We start from the raw sequence: 26,925 nt of genomic DNA, 5'->3' as shown, positions 1-26,925 counted from the left end.
AGCTTCGCTTTCAGTGGAACTAGATCTGAAATTTTAAAGACCCGAGGCTCTAGTCCAGCATCCTTGGAGTTAATGTTTTATAATGCTTCTGAGGCCTAGAATCAATTTATTTCTCAATGGGAGGATATGCTTTCCATAAAGAAAGTCATCTTCCATCTCATCTACTCCTCATTGTATAAATTGGGTTAGAGCCAAGAAGAGGTTTACAAAAGAACTTATAAAAGCCATATTTGGTAAAGGAAGTCTCTATTCAGAAAGAAAGGCAAACATAGGCCAAATGTAAAATAGCAACTCTGTGATACTGTACAGTGTCTGCTGGTTTTACTGCAAACAAATACAAAGATGATAAGGTGAGTTGATTGGTAACTGATGATAGAGGGTCAAATTTCTGCTACCTATTTTGTGTTCCCAGACAACTCAATCACTAATAGTTACTGTGCCACCAAATGGGGGGACCCAGGGAGAGAGAGACGGGGATGGCTGAGCCCGACCAAACATGGCTAGTATAGAGATACGTTAGAGCATGATGGCTTACTGATGGTGAGTGTCCAGGATCATGTAAGCATTAAAAATATATACATATATATGCCCCCAATGAAGGCATTTCACCCATGTTCCTGCTATGGTAGGACGTTCCACATTAGCACTTTGGACAAAGGCTGCATTCTGAGAACGTGGGAGAGGATAACTTGGGGAAGGAAGGTTATACTCCGTGCTTCACACCAGCTTAATCATGTTGGTGGATGAGAAGGGGAAAGGGAATCTACACATATCTCACCGGGACAAAGAGAAGTGCACGTTATTTTCTGCACTGACATTCCCTCACAAAAGGCCCCACCATTGAGAGGAGCTGGGTTGGTGCAGGTCCGGGAACGTTTCTGCCATCCTCTACCACAGCGAACATTGCAGGCTGACCACTCTGTCCAGGAAGACCAGCCTCCATTCACTGAGAGAGAAAAATGGGGAGGGGAGAAAAAAAAGGAGAGACGTTTTTACTGATTGCCTACTATCTGCTAGACACTGTGCCATGGTGTTGTGAGTTTGGCATCCAGGGACCAAGAGAACCTTCAGACGCACACTGGCCCCTCCATCATGAGGCAGCAGTGGGGCTTCCCTCATCTCTGTCTCTTAGTCTGCTCATCTGACACAAGAGGGACACAGAATGTTCTTTGTGGGGAATTAGGAAAAACAGGATGAATTCGTCAATGTATCTCTCAAGCACTTGAAAATTTAGAGTACAGGCAGAGAATATCAGCATTTGAATTTCTAATACTGAAAATGCTTCAACACTAAATCCCAGGGCTTTTCTATTATGGAGGGGAATGCCTTCACTTAAATAGCTGGGAAGCTTTTTTAATACAATACCTGAGACATTCAGCAAAGAGTAATGTTTGTTTTTGGTGGATTTCCTATGCCAGGAGAGACACTGCCAAGAGAGACTGGGGTAGATGCCGGGTTTGGGAGGGATGGGAGACAGAAGGGGCCCGCTTCAATTTTTTAAAAATATAAACACAATGGGAGAAAATAAACTTTTGGGGTTATTTTTTAAAAGAGAGGGATTGGAAATGTCACTGTCTCATGGATGTCCCATACTGGAGGTAAGAGCAAACAGTAATAGCAATAGGGATGTGTTCTCATCTACCAAATGGGAGAGGCAGGAGAGAGAACAGCAGTGGATGACCCCTGAAGTCCTTTCTGCTTCTAAACAGTGAAATCCCTCTACTCTGATTTCTACCCTCCCTATGCATTCCTGGCCTTTGGGCTGGTCTTACCATAAACCACCACCGTGGCTGACAGGCTCCTCCTCTTGGCCACGATGTTGGCTGCCATGCAGGTGTAATTGCCGGAGTCGGAGAGGCGTGCCTGTCTGATGATGAGGTTGTGGTCAGCCCTAGTATCAATGTTTTCATCTTGCTCGGAGTCAATGGGCTCCTCATTTTTCAACCATTCCACCTATAAGAAGAAAGGAACGTTCACTTCACCTTTTACTTATAAAACAAAACAACAAACCTCTTTTCTGGAATTGGAAGGTGAGTAGTTTTGGTGTGTGGGAGGGAGATAGATGTTCCTAAACTTTGGAGCAACAACAGTGACTTTTTCCCCTTTATTCCATATCCCATCCCTTTTATTTAGCAAATTTGGTATATTCAGGAAATGAACACTCAAGTTAATAAACTGGAGGCAGGGAAAGAACATAAATACCTACTGACTTTGACCCATTTTTAAGAAACGTGGTGGAAGAGAAAAAAGAGGTGTCTACAATTAGGTCATTTCATTATATTTCATTGTATTGCAAACTCTGATGGTAATGACTATGTGTCTATAACAGGTCTGCAGCTCACAAAATCAACACATCTATGCAGAACTTGTACTTTGTGCTGAGAGGATATTATGTTGTCAGACAAGGTTTCATGTCAATGTTTGCATTTGAACAAAATTTAGGGAAGGTGTGATAATGTATAAAAGGCCAATGTAATACAGATTGAGGCAACCACAGGCAATTAAATCCAAATCTCAGTGTTCTCTAGTTTTGGAGATACATTTCTTTGGTAATCAATTGTGTTACTCCTTCAATGATGCAACAGACATTGGGTTAGATGCTCAGCACATTTAAGGCCCAACCTCTCTTCTGGGGGAGTAGTTTTCTAACACCCTCTGGGCACAGGCCACTTCCATCTGATTTATTTTCTCTAGATCATCCTGGAGAATCTGTTTTCCTCTTTCTAGTTCCACTTTTATCTTACCCCTGGTGTTATACTGGCTAGTATAAGGCGATTATTTAAGTTTACTATGGTTATTAAGATAAACAGAGATAATATCATGCCTTCTAGGCATAGAAGCAATGACATTAGGTGGGATCAGTATACTAGCAGTCCTATAAAGGATATGACGAAGGCCAGGAAGATAATGATATGCACCACAGACATTTGATAATTATAGTATTAACCATAATCCAATGAGTCAACACTATCTGTTTTGACTTAAACTAATGATCATATTCAGTCCATTCTATTCCTTTTTGTGTTCATTCATAGGCTAGACTTGTGGCTAATAGTGAAATTAATAGAAGTGTTATGGTAAGCATGGTTGACAGGTTATTTGTCTGTGAAGCTCATGGTAGAGGTAGGAGGAGAACTATTTCTGGGTCAAATAATTGGAAAGTAATGGTGACTAGGAAAAATTTTATGGAGAAAGATAGGCGGGCTGATCCTATCAGGTCAAATCCACATTCATAAGGACTTGCTTTTTCTGCAGAGATGTTTAATTGGGGCAGTCATCCTACCCTTTTCTTTCCTTGAGCATTGAGAGAAGACAGAGATGGAACCTATTGCCCCATAGATCCTCATCCTCCCCCAGCTGGGGTGCTCCACATTTAGTGCCCCTATTTTATCAGGCAGGCCAGTTTCACCCCAGAACAAACTGCCTTCCTTCCTCATTCTGTCCTCTGCTTTCACATCTGAACATCATCGCCACTTTCTAGTGCCATCTCAGTAGCACTAAATGTATCTCATTTGACAACAAACATTTAGCTCTAGTTACCAGCATATGTCATATGTATAGACATTTAACAGACACATCAAAGCCATAATTTAACCGAGAAAGCAATAGCGGTGACTACACCAAAGAGACATCACACAGAAAGAAGCATGTGCACTGGGGGCCATTGCATCATACTCTGCCCACCACTGGTGAAGATAATTGAAAGGTGGTTTTAGGATAAGATACCTCATTCCTGGGCACCTGGGTGGCTCAGTTGGTCGAATGCCTGACTTTGGCTCAGGTCATGATCTCACGGTTCGTGAGTTTGAGCCCCACATCAGGCTCTTTCATGTCAGCAGAGCCTGTTTCAGATCTTCTGTCTCCTCTCTCTCTGCCCCACCCCTGCTCATGTGTGCATGCTCTCAATCTCTCTCTCTCAAAAATAAACATTAAAAAAATTGAAGCCTTATTTCTGTTTAAATCTAAAGAATTCTAATTTACCGGTAAACAAGGGGCAACAGTCATACAACAATTTGTTGTAGGTCTCTAATAAAAAGGAATTTATTTATAAGAAAACCTATTATGGGGCGCTTGGGTGGCTCAGTCAGTTAAGCATCCGAGTTCTGCTCAGGTCATGACCTAGTGGTTCCCGAGTTTGAGCTTCGCATTGGGCTCTGGGCTGACAGCTCGGAGTCTGGAGCCCACTTCAGATTCTGTGTCTCCTTCTCTCTCTGCCTTTCCCCCATTTGTGCTGTGTGTCTCTCTCTTTCTCAAAAATAAACAAACATTAAAAATAAAAAAAAGAAGACATATCATTCTTTATAATCAAATTTACCTTCAGTACTGCTCCATTAATGAGAGTTTAGAGTGCCCAAAATCATCATCATCCAAAGCAACCCTCAGGGGCGCCTGGGTGGCTCAGTCGGTTAAGCGTCCAACTTTGGCTCAGGTCATGATCTCATGGTTCATGGGTTCGAGCTCCGTGTCAGGCTCTGTGCTGACAGCCAGCTCAGAGCCTGGAGCCTGTTTCAGATTCTGTGTCTCCCTCTCTCTCTGACCCACCCCTGCTCATGCTGTCTCTCTCTTTCGCAGAAATAAATAAAAAACATTAAAAATTAAAACACACACACACACACACACACACACACACACACAAAAGCAACCCTCAAAGAGGGTTTTAGGAAATCAAATGGCACAAAACAGCCAAAGAAGTCTCAAGAACAACTTTTACTATCAAGAGGGGATGAAAAAGGAATGTGGTACTTGGCCATCCATGAAGTAAAGAAGCAAGTCTACCACCCTCAGGAGCTTCTGGAGGGTGCTGCCATGTTCCAGCCTGTACAGGTAGGTGCAAATAATGACCAAGAGCCCAAAAGCACTGCTCTAACAAAGCAGGACAGTGGAATGGATTTTAATACACACCTGACCACAAGTCTGTGACAAAATGCCCTCCATTCCCCATGGATATTGCATATTTCACAGTCATTCACTTATTTACCTGATGAATATTCAGACACACACTGAATATCAGAGGTGGCCTCGAGAGTTCAGTAAAGTGAGATGAACAGAACCCGCATAGCCTCTTCTTACATGGATCTTACGGTTAATGGGTGAGATGGAAATAAAGAAGTCAATCTACATCACCAACAGAAATTAAGAGCCAGGAGTAACACTGTCACCAACATCTAGGATGAAACTCTTACTGTAAGGTCAAGAGGAATGGACCTTTAAAATCACCATCATGCTATGACACTGGAAGGAACAATCTGGTTTGCTTAAAGTAGTTCTGGGAGCTTCTGTTCCACTCTACTATCCTAGTACAGAAGTTTTGAGTGTAAACTACCTGATTTTCTGATTGCTAACTGCCTTACTCCTGCTATTTGTGGCACCTAGAAAGCTGTTTCCTCATGTTCCCACCCATGTCTTCATTTACCAGAGTTCCCCACAAACAGCTGGCCAGTATGTCAGGCAAATGTGACCCATAAGCAAATTATTTCTAGAGAGTAAACAGCCAGAAAGGGCTCTGGAGATCAAAACCAAAGGAGTCCCAGCACCTGGAAATAAAAGAAAGCCTTCTTTAAAAAAAAAAAAAATGTTTATCTTTGAGAGGGAGAGACAGAGCACAAGTAGGGGAGGGGCAGAAAGAGAGGGAGACACAGAATCCAAAGCAGGCTCCAGGCTCTAAGCTGTCAGCATAAAGCCCAATGCAGGGCTCAAACTCACCAACCCTGAAATCATGACCTAAGCCAAAGTTGGATGCATAACTGACTAATCCACCCAAACACCCCATCAAAGAAAGCCTTCCTGAAGGAATTTCAGCTCAGAGTAAATTAAACCACCATCACAAAGTAGAAGTTTGACTTCAAATTGAAAACTTATATAAAAATAAACCATACACAAAATTAAATAGCCAACAGGCTAGGAAAATATTTGCTGAAAGTCTGGTAGAAGGGATAAAATATGATCCAAGGAATCTTAATCTCAATAGCTCAAGCTCTCTTACATCGATGATAATATTCCATCCTTGGTAATACAGCATAAAGATAAAGGAAAAAATATAAGGCAATTAGAAATTGAATAAATATCCTATATCACTAATAAAGTTAGCCAATGCAATGAAGGTTTTCCTATCAAAATGCCAAAGATTAAAATTATACACACATACATAGACACACACATACACGCAGTTTTTATTTTTCTGATTTGGTCGTTGCTGAACCTGCAAAGCTTGGGATCTTTCTGCTACTGCTGTCTACCATTATCCACTTTCTAAGATGTTAGCAATAGCCTCTACCGGGGCTGTCTGCTGCTTTAATTCTTCCTCCACAGTTGATACTCTACCAAAGGATAAGATCATGTTACTCTCTGGGTTGAAATCTTTCAATGGTCTTGAATCCCACTTAGAACAAAATCACAAATCCTTACCAAGGCTAACAAAGTCCTTCTCAGTTTGTCCCCCCACTCAGTTCTCCACCTCAGATTCCCCACGTAACCCCTGCTCACTCTACTCTAGCCCTACTGAAATCCTTCATGTCTTAGAAAGCTCAAAGCAAGTTCCCACCTCAGGGCCTTCACACCTGCTGATTCCTTTGCCTGGAAGGTCTTTCCCACAGGGACCCGCATGGCACAATCTCACTTTCCATTCAGGTCTCAGATCAAAGTTACTTCTGTAGGTCTTGACTAACAGTCCTTTTTATTATAGCACCCCCCTCCCCTGCCTCCACTGCTTGCCCTGTCCATTTCAATCTTCTTTCTAATATTTATCTCCCTCTGATAATCTTTTTTTTAAAGTTTATTTACTGAACGATTTTGACAGAGACAGAGATAATATGAGTGGGGGAGGGGTGGAGAGAGAGGGAGAGAGAGAATCTCAAGCAGGCTCCCTGTTGTCAGCACCAAGCCCTAAACAGGGCTCAAATTCATGAAGCCTCGAAATCATGACTTGAGGTGAAAGCAAGAGTTGGATGATTAGCCAACTGAGCCACCAAGGCATCCCTCCATCTGATAAACTTAAAGATAGTAATGCCTTATGTTCTTGTAATTATGATCCCAGGAATTCACTAAAAAAGTATTGGGCCTACAGATGAGGATTTATTTCTTTTTTCTCATTATTGTAAATTTTATTTTTTTATTCTTAAGGTAATTTATTGTCAAATTGGCTAACATACAATGTGTACAGTGTACTCTTGGTTTTGGGGGTAGATTCCCATAGTTCATCACTTACATACAACACCCAGTGCTCATCCCAACAAGTGCCCTCTTCACTGCCCATCACCCATCTTCCACCTTCCTTACCCTGCACCACTCCCATCTACCCTCAGTCTGTTCTCTGTATTTAAGTCTCTTATGGTCTGTCTCCCTCCCTCTCTGTACAAATGAGGATTTAAACACCATAAATTGTTTTTGGTGGAGAAAGGAAGGGGGGGGGAAGGGAGGGAAGAAGAAAAAAGAAAAATGTATGCCAAAGCCACACAACAAATGGAATTTTGTTGAAATTAATCATGATTCAAAAACATGACTTAATGTTATATAGACATGAAAAGTCATGATTTCAACTAGTGAAAACACAGATAAATCTCCTAATAAATGAAAGAGTCAGAACACAAAATTATATGCTTAGTGTTACCATAAACTTTAAAACAAACATACATACACTTAAAAATGATTGGGAGAAAATGTAGTGTGTTTACAGGGCTTTTAGGAGAACACTAGAGGTAACAGTTCTTTTCTTCCAAGTGGTTAATTGTGGTACATTCAACAAAAAGCTATGTAGTGATCTGAAAAAAAATCATTTTAGCTTAAAAAAAATCTCGTTTAATTACCACGTGGCACAGTGGTTTTCAAATTTATATTTAACCATGGAATATTTCCTCAGTTTAATGTTCATCTGAAAGCACAAGATGAAAAATAAAGAGATTTCTTATAACTGATGAAATAAGGGTAGAGCCACAGATGAGAGGGACCCTAAGCTGCTTTAAATGTTTTCTTTTTATGTCTTTATTTTATTTTGAGAGAGACACAGAGAGTGAGCAGGGGAGGAGCAGCGAGAGAGGGAGACACAGAATGTGAAGCAGATTCTAGGCTCTGAGCTGTCAGCATAGAGCCCAACTCTGGGCTCGAACCCACAGACTATGAGATCATGACCCAAGCCAAAGTCAGATGCTTAAATGACTGAGCCACCCAGGCGCCCCAGACCCTAAGCTGCTTTAACATGGCCATTCCCAGGGTCACTGTTTGCAGAACTCCAGGAGAGATCATTCATATCCTTCCCTATGACAATCATGCCCTGTAGAGATAGATGTTCAGTGTACCACCTGTATCACCATATAAGTTGAAGCCCCCATACAATCTACCCCCTACACACCCACCCACATGTACAATGGATGTTTACAATGGTCTGCTGCTGGGTCTCCCCAGATCATAGTTTGAAAAACACTGACATAGGATGAATGAGGGATCATAGTTGCATACAGGTTGTGGTGTACTCAGTGTTTATGGTGTCATGACTGAGGTCCCTCAATCCAATTATGTCTATAAAGAAGGAGTGCATTAGTAGACTTCGAATTGTGGGCCCATTTTTTATCTGTAAACTAATAGTTTATCCATTAAACTGACGGCAGGATCTTTATGAGGAAATCAGTTTGGTGTTTTCTGGGCTTATAAAAATGACAAATTGCTTTTGGATTTATGCTTTTGTCACTTAGAGAAATTCTAAAACATTTTTGATGAGCTAAGTGCTCCTAAATGTAGAATAGTTTAATAAATAAGATAGAAAAAGCATTCGCTACACCAGAAGTTACAAACGCAAATGTTCCTGGGGGCCAAGGAGGAAACATAAATTACGGAAGTGGCCCTGGGTACAAGGCATCCATGCACATTGCTTGCATATTAAGGACAAGGGGCTGTTCTTCATTTTCACGAAGGGATGAGCTCATGCTCATTTGTCTTAAAAAAATATTATCACATTCTGTCTCCCACTTTTTTTCCCACTTTGTTTTCCCACTTTAAGTAGAGACATGTATTACAAAAATATAAAACAACAATGAGTGCAATAAAAATGACAATGACTTCATTTTTGCTTGAAAATCTCTTGCTTTTGGGTTGCCTGAGTGGCTCGATCGATTAAGTGTCCCACTTTGGCTCAGGTCATGATTTCATGGCTTGTGGGTTCTGGCCCTGCGTCAGGCTCTATGCTGACAGCTCAGACTTTGGATTCAGTGTCTCCGTTTCTCTCTGCCCCCCCCCTAAATAAATAAATAAACATTAAATTAAAAAAACTCTCACTTTTAATGTATCATGGTAATCTTCAAATTTCTGAAGTATTTCGCCTCAGTGTCAGGATGTATTGGGAAATGGTGGCCATTTATGACAAAATGTAGATTACATGACCCACGCAAATGTGCAGCCACCAGTCAGGTTCAAACTGTCACCACCAGTGTAACCAGGGCTCCAAATTTTCAGGAGAAACCAGGGATGTATATTCTAATGTATTCTTTTTTTTTCCTTAAGATTTTTAAAAAAGTTTATTTATTTTGAAAGAGGGGCAGAGGGGCAGAGAGGGATGGAGAGAGAGAATCCCAGGCAGGGATGCAGGGCTCCAATTTATGAACCATGAGATCATGACCTGAGCAGTAGTCAGACATGCAACTGACTGAGCCACCCGGATGCCCCACTCATGTATTATTTCTTGATTATTACATAATGGCTCAAAATATATTGTGAGGGCCAAACAAAATATACTCACAAACTAGACTCACTCCCTCTCCACGGATACGCATGAGCTTTCTGGCCCCTCGTGAACATTACCACAAACAGGAGCTCAGTCTCCTTCACTAACGTTCATTCTATTTCATTAAATCTGCCTCCCTCATTGTCTTAACATGTTACGGTTCATGTGTATCATAGGCCAGTCTCAAGGCTTTCTCAGAGAAATGTCTGACAAGTATCATAAGGGCATGAATATCGAGTTAGAAGATTATTTTACAAGAGCTTTCCAACATTGGGAGGCCCTAATTATGCACTTAACAAAAGCAACACAAATTTTCAAATTAGCATTATGAGATCAATACATTGACTACCTTGAGGCTAAGAGACATTTGTATCACTAAGTCAAATGACCTCATGCTAACAGGTCATCTCCTTGACAGAGAGGCTTACCAATGCAGAAGGTTATTGGAGGCATTCACCCCTCAGAGAAACAATTCCTCATATGCTTCTCCTTATTTGGCTTAGATGGATAATCCCAGTTAGAACTATGTGAAGAAACTAGTTACTTAGAGGTAATGAGCTTATGGATTTGCAGGATGCCCACATCTATTAGCATGGTGTTATGTACAGATGGCCTGCAATTTGTAGATTTTTTTTTCCAGTTTATAAACAAATCCGGAAAAGCAGACCATCAAAGACAGTTAGATTTCATACCAGATAGCAGGTTCCTGATGAGTTATTCTGATTAGCCAGGGACCGAAGGTATGTAATTGACAAACCTATAGACGTTCTCAACAATAGGCAGCAAGGAGTAATTGGATGGTGAAAGGACCTCTTTTGGAAGAGTAATGGATTGAGGCTTTGTGGGAGATTATCTTATTTGAGACCTGGGTTACAGGTGAAAATGGCTGCATGAGACCTAACATTTCACCTCTTCTGAACTTTGTCAAAGACATCTATGTATAGACACACATAAACCTTACACTTAATTGTTTAGTTCAGACAGTATGTTAGAATTCTAATGCTCCTGTTCGTCTTCTTAATATTCCATAAGAGAATGAGAAGGCAGTGTTATTAACTTTTTAGAATGTAAAAAAAAATAAACAAACCCAAAAAACAAAACTAGACTAGAAAGAAAAAAAAAATCCATTTTAATAGGCAAGCTCTCTTCTCATACAGGGTCCCAAACCTCTTCTCCTTTGAATTCTAGATAGTATCAACCTGACACTTTTCCTTCATATCCCAGAGAAAATGTCAATGAGGACCATTGGTTGATAGCAACTACTGAGTATTTCTTTTCTCCAATTCCAGGCATCTCTCTCAGGATTTGCTAGACTGATTATGAAATTGAGTTGCTCATATGTATTATAGATGTAATCTCAGATTTATGACTTTTGAAGGTTATCCATTCATCTACTCATTGCGTGTGATCATGTTCTTTCAATGTGACTCAGTGACACTCTCATTAAGAACATGAACAATGTTTTAAATGTTCCTTTTTTATGTTAACTTGACTTTATTTTATTTTTTAAAAAATATAATTTATTGTCAAATGGGCTTCCTTATGTCTTCATAGAACCTTCTTCTGAGGATGTTCAATGGCACCTACTGATCACATTTTCTAGGTCAAACTGATGTGCCTACCAATTTAGAGACTGATGTGACGAGAATACACACATACAATAAAACTTCAAGCTACATCATGGAGTAGTATCAAAAGAGAAGAATATCCTTATTTTAGATCCCAAGGCTGAGCACAGATATGATTTAGAGAGAGACATTTTTAGTGTAGTTCTTAAATATATTCTGAGTACCACCTGATAACGGCTACATGTGGTCTTATGTTGAATTTCAGGTATTTGCTCCAAAGTATGAATTATAGAAGAGTAACCAATGTTATTTTCCTCTCTACTACAACTAAAGATGGTTTGGGAGGGCAGCCTTGTCCGATAGGACAGGGTGGAGAGACAGACTACATTAGGGTATAGGAGACACAGAGCCAAGGAAATTCGTAGCAGCTTCTGATGCTTTTATTCTCTTTGTAACCTCTCAAACTTTCTGTGAGGTTGCCATCTTACAAAATAACAAGTATAGTGACTTCTGTGAGAAAATGAACAGAGAGCAGGGGAATTCGTTCTAGCTATTAAGGAGCTAAATTGAGATGGCCTCTAAGGATAGAGAGGTGGGAAGAGAATAGAGCAGGCAGAAGTAATGACAGAGTTCCACAGGAACTAAAAGGAAGGCTCTGAACTTCCACATCTTAGGAAATTGGTCTATCCAGTACATTTCTCATTTACTTTAAGTCACATCCTGAGTTTTCATCAATGAGTATTTCCCAGGCTGAAAACAATGAACCTAGCACTTATTGTGCAATCTCTCACACTATACATGTGTTGATATTACCCTTAGAAGGTCTCTATGACATGACCAACATTTTCATCACCTCCATTTTACAGATAAAGAAACAGCGATGTTAAGTACCTTGCCCAGAGGGATATATGTAGTCAATGGCAAGGGCAGAATTGGAATCCCAGATTTGCCTGCAAACATAGTGCTCAGTCATCCATATCATTTGCCAGATTTTGGTAGAATGACCATATGCTATTTGCAAAATTACATCAAATTAAAGGGATTGGCACCAATGAAGATGACTTTGAAAATATATTTCAGGATTTAATGATCATTCCTAAGGAAGAGCTGCAAATATATTCTTGATAAAAGCCACGCTGTTAGAGTGTATTGTCTCCTTGAGTGCTGATTTAAAGGACAGCTCTCATCTGAATGTGTCCATTCTGCTTATATTATACTCACTAACAGGTAGGTCAGAATGTCCAGAATGTGGCTGGAATTATTTTGACATCAAAAAATTACTCAATATTTGTCCACATATATAACTCATGAAAAGTGAGGGTTAGCCCTCTCAAAACAATCTGGTGTTTTATTTGCTTTTTTGGCCACGAGCAGAAGTGAGTGGAACACACAGTCCATGAAATCAGGTTGTGACAATACAGCCTGCAGCCTTAAAATATTTAAGAAGGCATAACTGCATGTAAGTCAGTTGGGTGACGTGTAGAAAAGCATTCACTTTCCTGAGAAAACGACTAGGTATTTCTGGCCTCTTCCCTGTTTGGGCATGAATGGGAGTCTAAAGACATGACAGCCATCTTGTGACCATAAAGAAAAGGCAGGAACCCACAGAGGTCTTGGTCATGGTCTTTGTATTCACAAGTGAACATGCTGAGATCCAATACATATTTCGTTTGATCCTCAGATCTCCAAGGTAGGCAAAGAAAAGCTTTTATTCCCATTCCACAGGTTATAGAATTTGCCTAATAGAACATCCTGGGAAAATGGTAGAACCAGAACCACAGCCTTCAAATACTTATTCTGCCACAAAATACTGATTGTTTTCTTACGTCTTTCACTGACTACATAAAAGTACCGCTCTTTAACATTTCCCACAATTTGACCCAGCATTCTCAAATAAGTCTTAACTGGGACTCCTCTGTTGTGTAGAGTGACATCCTCAGCTCATAATGGAGCATAACAGTCTTCTAAGGTTAGTTTAGGCCATTACTTGCTTTGCTACTTTCAGATTAGATGTCACCTGTCTTCCCCTTTCTCCTTGATAAGATTTCCTTCAAGTTATTTATAACAGTACTATTGGGTTTTCCCCTTTGTCTTCCTTTTCTTGCCAGGCTGTATAGATTGATTCCAAAGCCACCTACGCTGCAGTGTCTTCAATTTAGCTCCACTTATCTGATTATGCATCACAAAAGGAAGCGGAGACTCAGCTTAATTGTGAAGACACAGCCGCAGACCCAGGCAAATGATAGAAACCTAATGATCACAGATTGAATGGCACTCATTGATGCTGAATGAAAAGACAGATGTGCGTACATCTGTAGAAGCCGGGATTCTGATGATGAAGCTTCATGTTCTGACATTGTAGGTCTCCTGTCAGATCAGTATTGTCCTTCAACTTCCCCTTCTTAGTTATGAAAGTTGGACACAGTCTCATGCTATTTTTTCAAATTCATTTTGACAGGTAAATTGTCACTGAGAAAGTGAACACCCTGATCCACTGTTTACTAAAACTGTAATACTGTCACAAGGGAAGAATGAGCCTTGCGTATATTAATGTAAAACATTTACAAGAAATGATATCAGAGGCAGAAAACAACATTGAATAGCATTTGGCATCAATAGAAGAATGGGGACACATTGGGCAGGTGATTTGTAAGGGAAGGCACATGCTGCCATTTGCTTTTCAGCTGTGTTTTCTATAGTACAATATATCCCACTCTTTGCTAGTTCTACCTTTGCTCATTCACATCTGCTAGGGAAGAAAGAATTCTGGGTTTGAACCTTTTGTTGAAGCAACACCTACAAGATATTTCCAAAGCGTGATATCCCAAGGAGTGATGAGAAACATAGTGTAATGTGCCACTTCATTTTAAAGGACTGTTTTAGGATGCCAAGAACTCTCTAACAAGATTACAAAGAGTTGGCATTCAGAGAGATTCAAAACTGTTTCGGCATTCACATTTCCTCCCATAATTTCTGGTATGTAAATAAGGTTTAAAGGTGGTGGCTAGGAGATAGTAATTAACAAATGTTCCCTTTTCCTGTTCTTTGCTACCGTGTAATATATACTCAAGTGCTGAGAAAATAACCATCTTTTTAAGGATTAAAGCATTAAGGGGGTGCCTGTGTGGCTTAGTCAGTTAAGCGTCTGAATTCAGCCCAGGTCATGATCTCGCAGTTCGTGGGTTCGAGCCCTGCATTGGGCTCTGTGCTGACAGCTCGGAGCCTGGAGCCTGTTTCAGATTCTGAGTCTCCCTCTCTCTGCCCCTCCCCTACTCATGCTCTGTCTCTCTCAAAAATAAATAAGTGTTAAATTAAAAAAAATAAAGCATTAAAAGGCTTTACATGTTCATATCATAAAATGGTTTCAAAAGCTGATATCTGAGTTATATACAGTTAAAGATACACAAACACATATCGCTTACACATATATACACACCATTTGAGAAATCAAGTCTACTCGGAATAAAAATGTTCCCATCAGCCACAGTGAAAGGCTAATCATGTTATGATCTACAAAGGAAATGCACGGACAGGTATGGATTAGCTCAGCTTCCATATACTGGGTGGCTGAGAATGAGTTAGCATAATCATAAATTTGTTCCAATTACAGAAGGCAATTATCAGAGACCAGCTACAGCATTATCAAAATGAAATCACCAAAGTGCATCTACATTCCAGGTAGATGCCACTGAGTTAATAGTGCTTTAAAAAAAAATGCTCTACACTCATTCATCTTTCATCTTTTGATTACTATACACTCCATACAAGTTCCCTTTTAGTTGAAAGCCACAAAGACACTATGAAAGAAGAAAAAAAACATGCTGTAAGAAAAAAAAAATCATGCCTAATATAATAACACCACTGTAATGTCTAAAGCCTTGTATGGATAATTTCTCTAGATCAGTGTTTTCAACTAGTGCTTTTTCAATGTTAGACTGCAATCCCCATCACCTATTGTGGTCTCTCCAAAATATTGACTAGGAATAAAACTGTGCCTACACCTATCATCGTCTGCTCCAAACAAAAGTTCTTTGTGCAGAAAAGTAGTGCTGCTTTGCCAGGGTCCCTCCACTGCCATTAATACTCTTTTCTCTCTGCATTCCCATCATAAATGATGGAACTCCTAAATGGCCTTGTTAAGCACTGCCAACCTACAAAGACTACAGGAGAGTCAAACCTGTTTTATAAAAAGGGCAATAGATTTGGTCTCCAAATTTTAGAGCTGAAAAGGCAATTCAATCTAATCAGCTGAGATTATACATATATATTAGAATTTGCCCAGCACTTAGGGGAACAAACATTAAAGAGATACTCAAGAGAGGGCAGATTACAGAGAGAGAGAAAAAGGGATTTCTACTGTGACTACATACAGTGGGTTGTACTGTTACAAAGGATGGTGAGCCCAGGGGAGCTAGAGGGAAAAGAGGAAGAGAAGGGAAGAGAGACTAATAACATTTTACTTGTACTCATGGTCTGCTATGCATTAGATACCATTCTAGGCTCTTTCACTTCTTCTTCTTCTTCTTCTTCTTCTTCTTCTTTTTTTTTTTGAATACAGGAACCAACTAACTTTATTCTCTTTACACTCCACCAATTAAATAAATCAAATTCATTTTTTATTTTTGGAGCCATTGATAATACTATTGAATTCGATTATTTCTGCTTCTTAGGCATTGCATGTGGCAGGAGTGAGTTGACCTCAAACTACAAATTGTATTTACTTAATTTGATGGAGTTTCTTACTAAATGAAAGTTCATTATTATCTCTTTCATATTATTTATTTATTTTACAAATAGTTTATTGTCAAGTTGGTTTCCATATAACACCCAGTGCTCATCCCCACAAGTGCCCTCCTCCATGCCCATCTCCCCCCTTCCCCCCCACACCCATTAGGCTCTTTCACTTCTTATGCCACCTGGCAAGTGGGACATCTTTAAGTAAGTTTTTACAGTAAAAAAATTAGCAGTCAAGAACTGAAATATTTGAACATACTCAAAATTCTAGCATCTTAAACAATCAGTCAACAAACACAAACTCCTTCTTTTGATTTTCGTAGCCACCTCTCTAGAATTCTTTGGCAAATATTCATTTTTAAGTCATTACATTGCAAATGGGCTTCCTGCCACCCCAGCAAGTCACTGGAGTTGCACCTGCGAGGACCCCCAGTGATCTCTCCAAGTTGCTACATTCACTGAATGCACACTGTTTTGCATCCTTACTTGACTTCCAGGGATGAGAACAGTCTCGAGATTTCTCTTCCATAATTATTATTTTTTATAATGCCACATGTTCTCTCTTCCTATCCTTCTGGTCAGTCCTGTCATGTCTCTTTTGTTGGCTTCTGTATATAAACATGAAGTGTTGCATTTTCTTTTTTTTTTTTTCGTTTTCGCCCTCAGGATTAGGGCCCTCTCCACACCTCACTGTGCAATGTCTTTCCATATCATATCACCAGACTCATGTGTCTTTCATGAAGATACACTGGACATTTGCAAATCAGTACCTTCAGTTCACTGACCTTGAGCTATAGCCTCTTCTATTCAGATGCCTACTCAGCATCTAGTTTTGTGTGCTTCAAAGATATGTTAAGTTCAACCTGTGAAACTGGATTCGGAATTTTTTTTCTTGCAAAAGTAAGAAAAAGGCAGAGGATTTCTTTACATGTTTGACATTATAATATTTGAACCTTACTATCTGAAAATAGGGATTCACTGAAAAACTTGGGAGGGTGGGTGATATAATAATTTCATGTTGAAAAGCAAACTCTTGATATAATGTAGAGTATATGATATGAGGAGGGCCAACCAAAGCTAGGGCAGAGAAATCCTTAGAAGACTATGACAGGTATGCAGTAAGAGCCCTGATAAGAAGGGAAGGGGGAAAACAGAATGAATAGAAATTTGTGACTGATTTGATATAAGACTTAAAGAGATGGCAGTTAAACTTTGGCACCTGTATTTCTGACGTGGACAAATGGGATAAGGAACACTAGATAAAGAAGTCATTTTTGGATGCTTATACTGATAGGCATTGACTGAATATCATCTTGGTCCTAATATACAAAGAGCACTCTCAAATCATAAAGAAACAGACAAGCAAACATGGTAACAGAAAAATAAGCTAAGTACTTAAATAATTACCTCAGTGACACATACAGTTAAGTTTACAATGCATATAAGGCATTGAAATAACCATTAAAAATTTTTTTTTAATATTTATTTTTCAGAGAGAGTGAGGGAGCTAGCGCGTGAGCAGAAGAGGGGCAAAGAGAGAGGGAGACACAGAATCTGAATCAGGCTCCAGGCTCTGAGCTGTCAGCACAGAGCCTGAGGTGGGGCTCAAACTCTTGAACTGCCAGATCATGACCTGAGCCGAAGTCGGATGCTTAACTGGCTGAGGCACCCAGGCATCCCTGAAATAAACAGAAACCCAGATCTCTCTTCAGCTTCAGACCAACATAGTCGACCAGGGCATATTTACCTCAGAGGCTTCAGGATAAATTGTATCCAAGCCTATAGGCACATATAAAGTCAAGCAGAAAGTGTAAGGTGTGGGGCGTGGATGGGGGGAGGGGAGTTAAGGTACAACCCTGAAGAAAAGCAGCATTTTAAGATCACAAAAGGGAAGAAGAGACTGCAAAAATATGTTGCTGATATTGAGGTAAGAGAGAAATTAGAAATAGATGCATCACAGAAACCAAGAAAGAAAATGTTTTAAGTAGCACTTAAAAATTACCACTGAAGTAAAAGGTGAGGATAGCAAAATTCCAGGCTCCATTTCAACACCAATCTCCTCCTTTATTGTTAACTAAAGAACTTTAGTTAACTTTAATGTTAGAAAAAACAAACCCCAGGTATACAAAATATTACCAATGTAGTAAGAGAAGCCACAAAAGTACCACAAGAAAGCATGGGTGAATATTCTGGTGATTTTAGATTGGAAACAGATTTCCTGCATGGTATAAAAGCAAAAGCCACAAAGACTGACTATTAAAATTTAGAAGTTCAACATATCTAAAAAAATGCCATAAAGATAAACATAAAAATATGTTTCAAAAATATGACACAATGTTATTATGCTAAAATCAATGGAGATACTAAATACTTTCTGAAATTTGGAAAGCATGATGCCTATCCAATAAAAATGGATTCTGGATAGTATATTTTACCAGTATGTACTGAATAAATATCAGCCTGCTTTCTAACATTACATGGGTCATGCTAAAATCAATAGGAAACACGATGGGGTGTCTGGTTGGCTCAATTGGTTAAGTATCTGACTCTTGATTTTGGCTCAGGTCATGAGCTTATAGTTTGCTGGACTGAGTCCTACATCAGGCTCTGTGCTGACAGCACAAAAATCTGCTTGGGATTTTCTCTCTCTCTCAAAATAAATAAATAAACATTAAAAAATAAAATCAATAGGAAACACGAATTCCAACAGAAAATGAGATAAGAACTTGAATAGATTAGAGGAGAAAAATATAAATGGAGAACATATAAAAAAGTATCTAATAATGTAAATGAGAATATTACTGTTAGCTTATTACCATGGCAAATCTTGAAGATATACAGGGGTGTCAAAATTGTAAAGAAATAAATGTTTTCATTTATTTTAGGTAATGGTCTAAATTAGTACATTCTTTTTGTGGGGCAATCTTGCCATTTTGACCAAAAATGGGCACACTAACATTATTTGATGTAAATTTCCACTGGTTCCAGTGGGATAAACATCAGTTAAAATCCAGAGATATGTGCTAAGATGGTAGTTATAGCTTTATTTATAATAATGAAGAAACTGGAAACAATTTAATTGGTCACTAACAGATTAAATCAATTATGAACATTTATTCACTGGAATACTATGCAACCATCAAAAAGAATAATGCATTTCTTGAAATTCTCATAAATAAACTCAAATAAATGGAAGGTAGTTCACCAAATGTTATTTGCGTGGTAGAATTTTTAGTGATCAAAATATTCTTTTTTTAAGTTTATTTATTTGAGAGAGCTAAAGAGAGGCAAGGGGTGGAGAGAGAAAACCCAAGCAGGTTCCGAGCTGTCAGTGCAGAGCCCAACATGGAGCTTGCTCCCATGATCCTGAGATCACAACCTGAGCTGAAATACAGAGTTGGATGATTAACCAACCAGCTGAGCCATCCAGGTGCCCCATTTTCTTCTTTATAAATACCTACACTGCTGAAATTTTCAGTATGAACTATTCAACAAAATTTCTGGCTTACTCTTCTACAAGTATGGTTTCACCTTACAATTATGGTTTTTTGTTTGGTGAGTTCAGGTGACTTGTTCTGGTCAAGGAGTTCTCAGTAGAAGTCACTTGTCAGTTTCAGGCCTGAGTGTTTAATTTCCTGTGTTGAAACTCTTTTGGCTTCTCTTTCTCCCTCTGCCACAACAGCTCACAGTGTTTTTGAGAATGGCTATTCCATTAACCTTGGAACTGCAGAAAGAGCATCATGATGCTGAGCTCCTAGATGACATGTGACGGCCACGTAACACAAGAGAGAAATCAATCTTTGTTGTTTTAAGCTATTGAGATTTCTAGGTTGGTTGTTGCTTTATCATAATCTAGTTTACCTTATTTTCTGCAATCTATGTTATGTCTTTTAACAGAAAGAAAAAAGCTATTTTCATTACACCAAGTTATGTTCCTCAAAATGTTTGTAATGCTTCTGGTCTGTAAGAGGTAAACAAATTATCTTAAATTGCAATATCTTTCCCCCTGCCACAAACTACTACATTAACTAAAAAAGCAATCCATTTCTAGATGGCTAGCAGGCTAAGGCACTATCTCGCACATCGCATTTTATCTTCATAGGGATCCCTACCTGGTTATTTTTGATAACTCCGTGATTTTTGCACAATTCTTACGTGGTGCACATAATGGCTAGTGAGTCATTCCATTAAAATTCTAACCTCTAAATCGATGGAAGAGAATTTAAATGAAATTATATTACTTTTACAGGTCATGCTTACTTGTTAACTATACAATTTCATTAACAAAATTGAGTTCTTCCAATTTTTTTTTTAAAAATAACACAGGTAGTTTCATGGGTTACAAAACATTCCAAACATACACAAGGAAGAGACTTTGCACATCCAGCATTTTCTCATTTGGGGAGGGCATTTATGTTTCCCATTTTAATCAGCCCAGTCAATTAAATTGGACGGTTTCCTATTTGTTTCTCCCAGTTTATCCCTCTCTTCTTTGCATTCTGGTTTTTATGAACTAGCTCAAAGCTGTTTGGTCTTCACAACACTACAGGGAATGTTTAAAAAATAAACTAAATTGCCTTTGTGATGTTTTTTTTTCTACATCAACAAAAAATCTCAAATGAGATTTTTCAACAACCTCTATTCCATAACTCTCTCCCTTCCTTTTTAATTTAAATTTTGGTACTCAAATGAGCCTACAATATTCCATTAATATCACTAGGAGAGAGATTTGTTTCCTATGCAGTGTACAGGTTAATCTATAATTCTCTCCTCTCCGTCATTGTTCTATGATGTGTATATTGTGTATTTTATATCGGTATATAACATATTTAGTGGTTTATCTGCTTTAAAAATTCTACCTTTCCATATTACTTATCAAAATTAATCAATGATCAAATGATCAAAACTGTTGAAAAAGGGAGGTATAATCTACTTTGGAATGAAATATTGGGTCATTTTTGGAAAAAATAAATGTACATATGTGTATCTTAAGTGAGTATATTGTTCTTAAAGAATTAGCTGAATATAGGGTTCAGAAGACTAGTAGTATGCTAGACCATAAAAATATACATCGTACTTTCTCCAGAGATAACTCACAAATTCTACAGTCTACATGCAGGAGTTGATTATCTGTGATTATCAGGAGTTGATTCTGTGGAGTGCTTACCTGTTAAATCAGTGTGGAATTAATGCCCTGATACTCCACTGTTAAATGAGAAGAAAAAAGCAGCCCCTATTTTCCCCTACTCACAGGGATCTTGGGAGTTTGAAAATAAAGTATGGATGAAGGGATTTTTGTACACGTGTAAAGCAATACATTAATGTAACATGGTAGCAGATTCTAGGACAGATGGTCAGGTGGCTTCACTCAGGATGCAAAGTCAATGGTTCAAAAAGATGAAACCACACAACAGCAGGTTGAATACGTGCCCTGCATGCCACTCCAAGAATTTGAACTCGACCCTGAAGGCACTAAGGAGCTACTGATGGGTTTTAACCATAAGAGTTTGGGTAAGAAAAATATCATTCTGGGGGCGCCTGGGTGGCTTAGTCGGTTAAGCGTCCGACTTTTGCTTAGGTCATGATCTCGCGGTTCGTGGGTTCGAGCTCCGCGTCGGGCTCTGTGCTGACTGCCAGCTCAGAGCCTGGAGCCTGTTTCAGTCTGTGACTCCCTCTCTCTCTGACCCTCCCCTGCTCACACTGTCTCTCTCTCTCTCCTAGAAATAAATAAAACATTTAAAAAAAAAAAAGAAAGAAAAATATCATTCTGGTATCAATGTGGAAGGGGCCACGTGACGCTGGATTAGAAACACTAGATAGGTAGTTACTATTCCACCAAGGGAGGGACATGATGGAGACCTGAATGAGGCATTCGGTAAGACAGGGAAGATGCAACACAGAATAAATACACCTGAGAAGTAGTGGTGATTGAAAATCAGAGGAGGGGGTGAATGAAGGACCTGAGGAAATGTGCACAATTCAGAAGTTCCTAGCTTGGGTAACCTGTACCCTTAACCAAGACAACAGGTCCCAGATTTTCAAGGTCAAGTACCTATTTTGTACATGTTTTCTGCACTGTTGGACACTTTCTGGAACTGGTGGCTTTCAATAATCATCTGAACTCATTACGCTAAACAAACATCCCAGCAACATGCAGCAATCAGGGTTTTTGATAGAAAAATAAAGTATGCTTACACCAGGTGCTGTAGAATCATCATCAGTAAAAGCAATGATTCTCTGTAGACTTTCGTTGGTAGTGATCATGTTATAGGTCAAACCATAAAATAACTTTATAATTCTTAAGTTGAGAGGAGGCTACTCTGCCCTTTAAATACGTCTGACTTTTGACTGTAGTCAATAAACAAAGTATACAAACATCAGAGATACCATATCCAGAATGTCAGCACTCCTTGAAGAGAGCAATCAATCATTTTCTGGATACAAGATAAAACTGTAACCAGTATAAAATAAAAAAGGTCAACATCTGGCTGGTGGTCACGACTTGTTTTCTTATTGCCTGTTGTTTTTGGTTTATAAACCTGTGTTCTTGTTAAAAAAGAAAACATAGGAGAAGGTTCTTTACCCTTTATTTTATTTTATTATTTTATTTTATTTTTAATTTTCAAATGTTTATTTACTTATTTTTCAGAGAGGGAGAACACAAGCAGGGGAAGGGCAGAGAGAGGAGACGCAGAATCTGAAGCAGGCTCCAGGCTCTGAGCTGTCAACACAGAGCCCGAACTCACAAACTGTGAGATCATGACCTGAGCTGAAGTTGGACACTTAACCGACTGAGCCATCCAGGCACCCCCACTGTTTATTTTTAAATCAGCCACTTCTCATCTGCATTTTTCTAGTGTAAAGTAGGACACATCAAAATAAACAACTACTGAATACTTTTTGTAATCATTTCACAAAGTCCCATAGTATGTGGGATATAAATGAGGGCATTATATTTGGGAATAATTAGGATCAAATTCTTTCTCCGATTTTGAAAACATTCTCCCTCCATGTCTTTCTCTGCACACGTCTAGACATATTTACCCTAACCCCACTACACTCCACCCTCCGCATCACCACTGTCGCCGTCACCAGCACCTGAGTGATCATGACAGACATGATTACTGAAAAAAGGGTCCCTTATTTTCCTGTGGATTCTTAGCTTATCATGAATATCATGTTACCTTCGGCCAAAAGGCTAAAATCATCAAAAATGCCCTGTAGCTGCCATTGCAATCAATAGTGTCAATCGGACTAGTGCTTAAGAAGAACAAAAATGTGAGCTGATTGGATTTGTCTTTAGAGTACAATGAATTGGAATAAGGGCAGGAAGGCTGACTGGCCGGGAGGTGATAAAAAGATCAATCATTTTGGATGAGGCTCTGGGCTCCCTAAAGACAAGGAATGTGCTGGCTGTCTGCCTCCTCCCTGACTACCATATCGGCACATATCAGTATCAAGCATACCCAGGTGTATACGTATACAATGGTTAGTAATAGGTAAATCTCAATGAGGCCCTGAAGGAGGTGTATGGTAACAGCAAACTTGCCAACCATTTAGGACTGTGTTTCCTTTTTCAGGGCTGTTCATTTTTAGCCTGGATTTGCTTGTTTGAAAATATCAGCGGAGGTGTGATAAGTTTAGAGAGGGAGGGCTCTGTGCTACCTGCTCTGGGTTTAGCATCTTCCCTTCCCATTTTCAGGACCTTGTAGCTTTCTGAGGCTTTCCCTTTCCTTATAAGCATTTCCTTTGCATTAAACCAAGACTTATCTCCTCTAAGTTCGAATTTTTTGTACAAATCGCAGACTGAGTGTGGTTGTTCATTTTCTCATCCACACATCTGCAATCCCTATCAACCTTGGCGGTAATGCAGTATCACCAGAGGGCATTGTCTGCTTTATGAACTGCTACAGCTTCGCTAAAGCACAGGGCCTGCCTTGCCTCTACCAGTCTAGTCTGTAACTCTAACTATAGATGGGGCTGCCAGACCACATCTTATTATAGAAGCAGGCTTCACGGAAATCAGTCCATATTGAGTACGGTTTTATTTTCTTCTATGCTTTTGTTTCTTTTTTGATTCTGCTAAAAGCAAGAGACTCAAAGAAACACACATCCTATTCAGTCCATACAGACAGTGCTGGAATTGATACATGTTTATGAGAGTAATCAGTCCTGACAGCAGAAAATGTGCTTTGCAGCCCATTGTCCTATTTCCTATGAGAAGATAACATTGGCAACAATGTGTCCTTGGCCACAGAATCCGGAGCTGGAAATAAGGTGAATGCACCCTCTTAGAACAGACCTGCCTTGAGATCAGGGCTGGGGTCCACTCAGGAGTCCCAGACTAGAAAATCTGTCTTGTGAGAGAGTGAGAAAATCATACACTAACTAAACAGATACAATTATGGTGTTGTTTGTTCAATGGAATCTACTTCACCAGTGACTGACGTGATTACCTGGAAGTGATAAAATATGATAAGACAGGGGTGGATAATGGATAGAAGCGTTACTTCCGGCTCACTGGAAGGCTGATGTGTTCTACGTGTCTAATAGGTTGGCCCAAGGCTCTTCAGGTTCCCCAAATCTTGCAAAGGATGGGTTCTAGAATCTGACATAAAAGATCAACCTAGAGGTGGGACTAAGGGTCTTTGTGTAAGGCCTAAAGCAGTGTAAGGGCAGAAGGAAAGCTAATCATGGACATAAGTGGTAAGTAGTAGATGTTCTCTTTGTATGGCTTCTTTCCAACACACTCTGCCAACACAGGGCTCATTCCCAGGCCTTCCTTCCCAGAATTCTCCCATGGGGCTTTAAACCAGAACCAAGATTAAGCCAGAAATGAAGAAGTTAAAAATTACACCAGAAAACAATTCTGTAAAAAATAAATTCAGAATTTTTTTTAAAAAATGAAATTGAATTTTAAACAGAAACAAGGTAGGCACAAAAACGGGTGTGGCTGATTCAAATCTTGGGTCCCAGATCCTGAGTCTTTTCTATACTCAGCCAAGGATGTCTGAGGATGTTAACCATTGAAACACGCAACACATACAACAGTACCTTGCAAACAAGCCCCTTTCCACAGGGATGAATTTCATAAGTCATCTTGTCTGAGGCAACCCTATGCAAAAGTGTTGTGTCTTACAGGGTTTCCCCTAAAAGAGAGCCACAGGAATTTACATGTTATCTTTTTACCGTCTTTACTTACCTCGGATGCTCACCAAGTGATCAGAACCCCTAAACACACACCTTAGGCCTGGAGGTGTGTGGAAGAGAGTGAGAAGGTGGCCTGTTCTAAGCTCATTTCATGGAAGAAGAGAAATCAGAACCCAGGCAGAATCAGGCAGTAGGTGATTTGTTGTTGTCAGCCAGAACCTGCTGTAAACAGGCAGCCCTGAGGAGAGGAAATCCATTTATTCCCAACCCTACTCCCTAAATGTCTAGTGCCATGGCTTTATTTTATCTCAATGCATAACTCTCTCTTTCTCTCTCTCTCTCCATATATATATATATATATATATATAGTTATATATATGCAACTCTGCTTCTCTCTGGCTCCTCTTTTCCCCCCGATTTTCCCTGTTTTTATAACATAAACTAACTCCCAGTAGAATGAGAGTGATGAAGGGGTGTCTCTGGTTCTGCATACATTACAAGGATCAAAACTAAATGCTGGGTGATAAACACCGCTGGAGAGTACAGAATGCTCCAGGAGAAAATGATCTTTAATGGAGTGGCTCTTAAAAGTATCTGCATGTGGCAACGCTAAATACCATGAAGTCTCGGTTACAGATCACAGAACTCAAATACATGAATATTAAAGAAGAAAACAGCAGAGCAGTGGCACAGCTGAAAGTGAGTGGAGGAAGCGACTAAGAGAGAAAACCACATTCACCAGGCTTACTTCCTGTCGTATGGCCCCATCTAGGCAAAAATCACAATTGACATAAAACTTTTTCTTTTTGATGTATTGTTTTACCTGTTCTCTCTTCTTTCCAAGCTCCTTAATCACTCCATTTCTATCATGCTGTGTCCACAGAAACAGAATTTGAAAATAACTATTTGGAGGTTACAAAAATGATATAGTCTCTGAAATCTGCATTTTAATTGGGGCAAAAGGTTTAATCTAAGAAATGACTCTCTAATGGTGAAATCTCAGCAAGAATGAGAAAATGAAGGCTAGCTGGAAATGAATGGACATTTTGGTAAATTATACCTTTTTTTAAATTATAGCCTATAAATGTTTTCCTTCATTCATACAAATTCTTTTCTACAGAGCTGACTGCTACTCTATCTGTATTGTTTTCCCTTCTAAGAATGGGTAGTGTGATAGTGGTAGGGTGATTAAAGCTTGGATATGTCAAGCTTTCAAGCATTGACCCTGTGACGGTCCAGTTGCCACTCATGCCTTTGTTCCAGCAAAGTTGAGGTGTCACAGAAACCATTCTTCTTGAACATGCACTTGCAGTGAGGACAATACCTTTTTAAACTGCTGTTACCTACTAGATAGAGCACGAGGTTGATAGGGATCACAGGGAAGGCCACTCCAGAATGTGCCTCTTTGGTATGCAGATTATTTCAAGCTGAAGACAATCAAATTCAAGAGCTTTTTATTGCTCTCTTAACTACCTTAATTTAGATAGATGACCTGTACCAGGAAGTGAGTGATTACCAAAGATCACTTTTTTTTTTAATCAGAAAGAATTATCCTCATGGCACAGCAAGCAACTGATTACCATTTGCCCCTCCCATCTTTGTGTGAATGGTCTTCTTCCTCTTTGAAGTCACAGACCTCTTTCCCCTTTCTCCTTAGTTCACAATGGCATATAAGCCTCAATTGCCTCTCATGCCTCTGTGAGACTCCTGAATATACATAATTAAATTTGCTTTTCTCTTACTAAACTGTTTTTTATCAATTTA

The 26,925-nt window shown here is 39.3% G+C and overlaps 1 protein-coding gene across 1 annotated transcript in view; it reads right to left on the bottom strand.

Moving 5' to 3' along the window:
* UNC5D (unc-5 netrin receptor D) overlaps positions 1-26,925 on the bottom strand; it is a 255,875-nt gene that overhangs the window by 109,325 nt on the left and 119,625 nt on the right. Inside the window, exons 5-6 of the mRNA XM_039220338.1 lie at positions 1,773-1,953; positions 779-946 (exon numbers count right to left, since the gene is read on the bottom strand). Coding sequence (XP_039076269.1) covers positions 779-946; positions 1,773-1,953 — 349 coding nt within the window. The remainder of the gene's footprint in view (positions 1-778; positions 947-1,772; positions 1,954-26,925) is intronic.

Source organism: Hyaena hyaena, unplaced genomic scaffold (assembly GCF_003009895.1).
Source record: "Hyaena hyaena isolate Hyena2069 unplaced genomic scaffold, ASM300989v1 scaffold_885, whole genome shotgun sequence".
NCBI lineage: Eukaryota > Metazoa > Chordata > Mammalia > Carnivora > Hyaenidae > Hyaena > Hyaena hyaena.
Note: the sequence above shows the minus strand (reverse complement) of the source record. Positions and strands in the feature narration are given on the sequence as shown.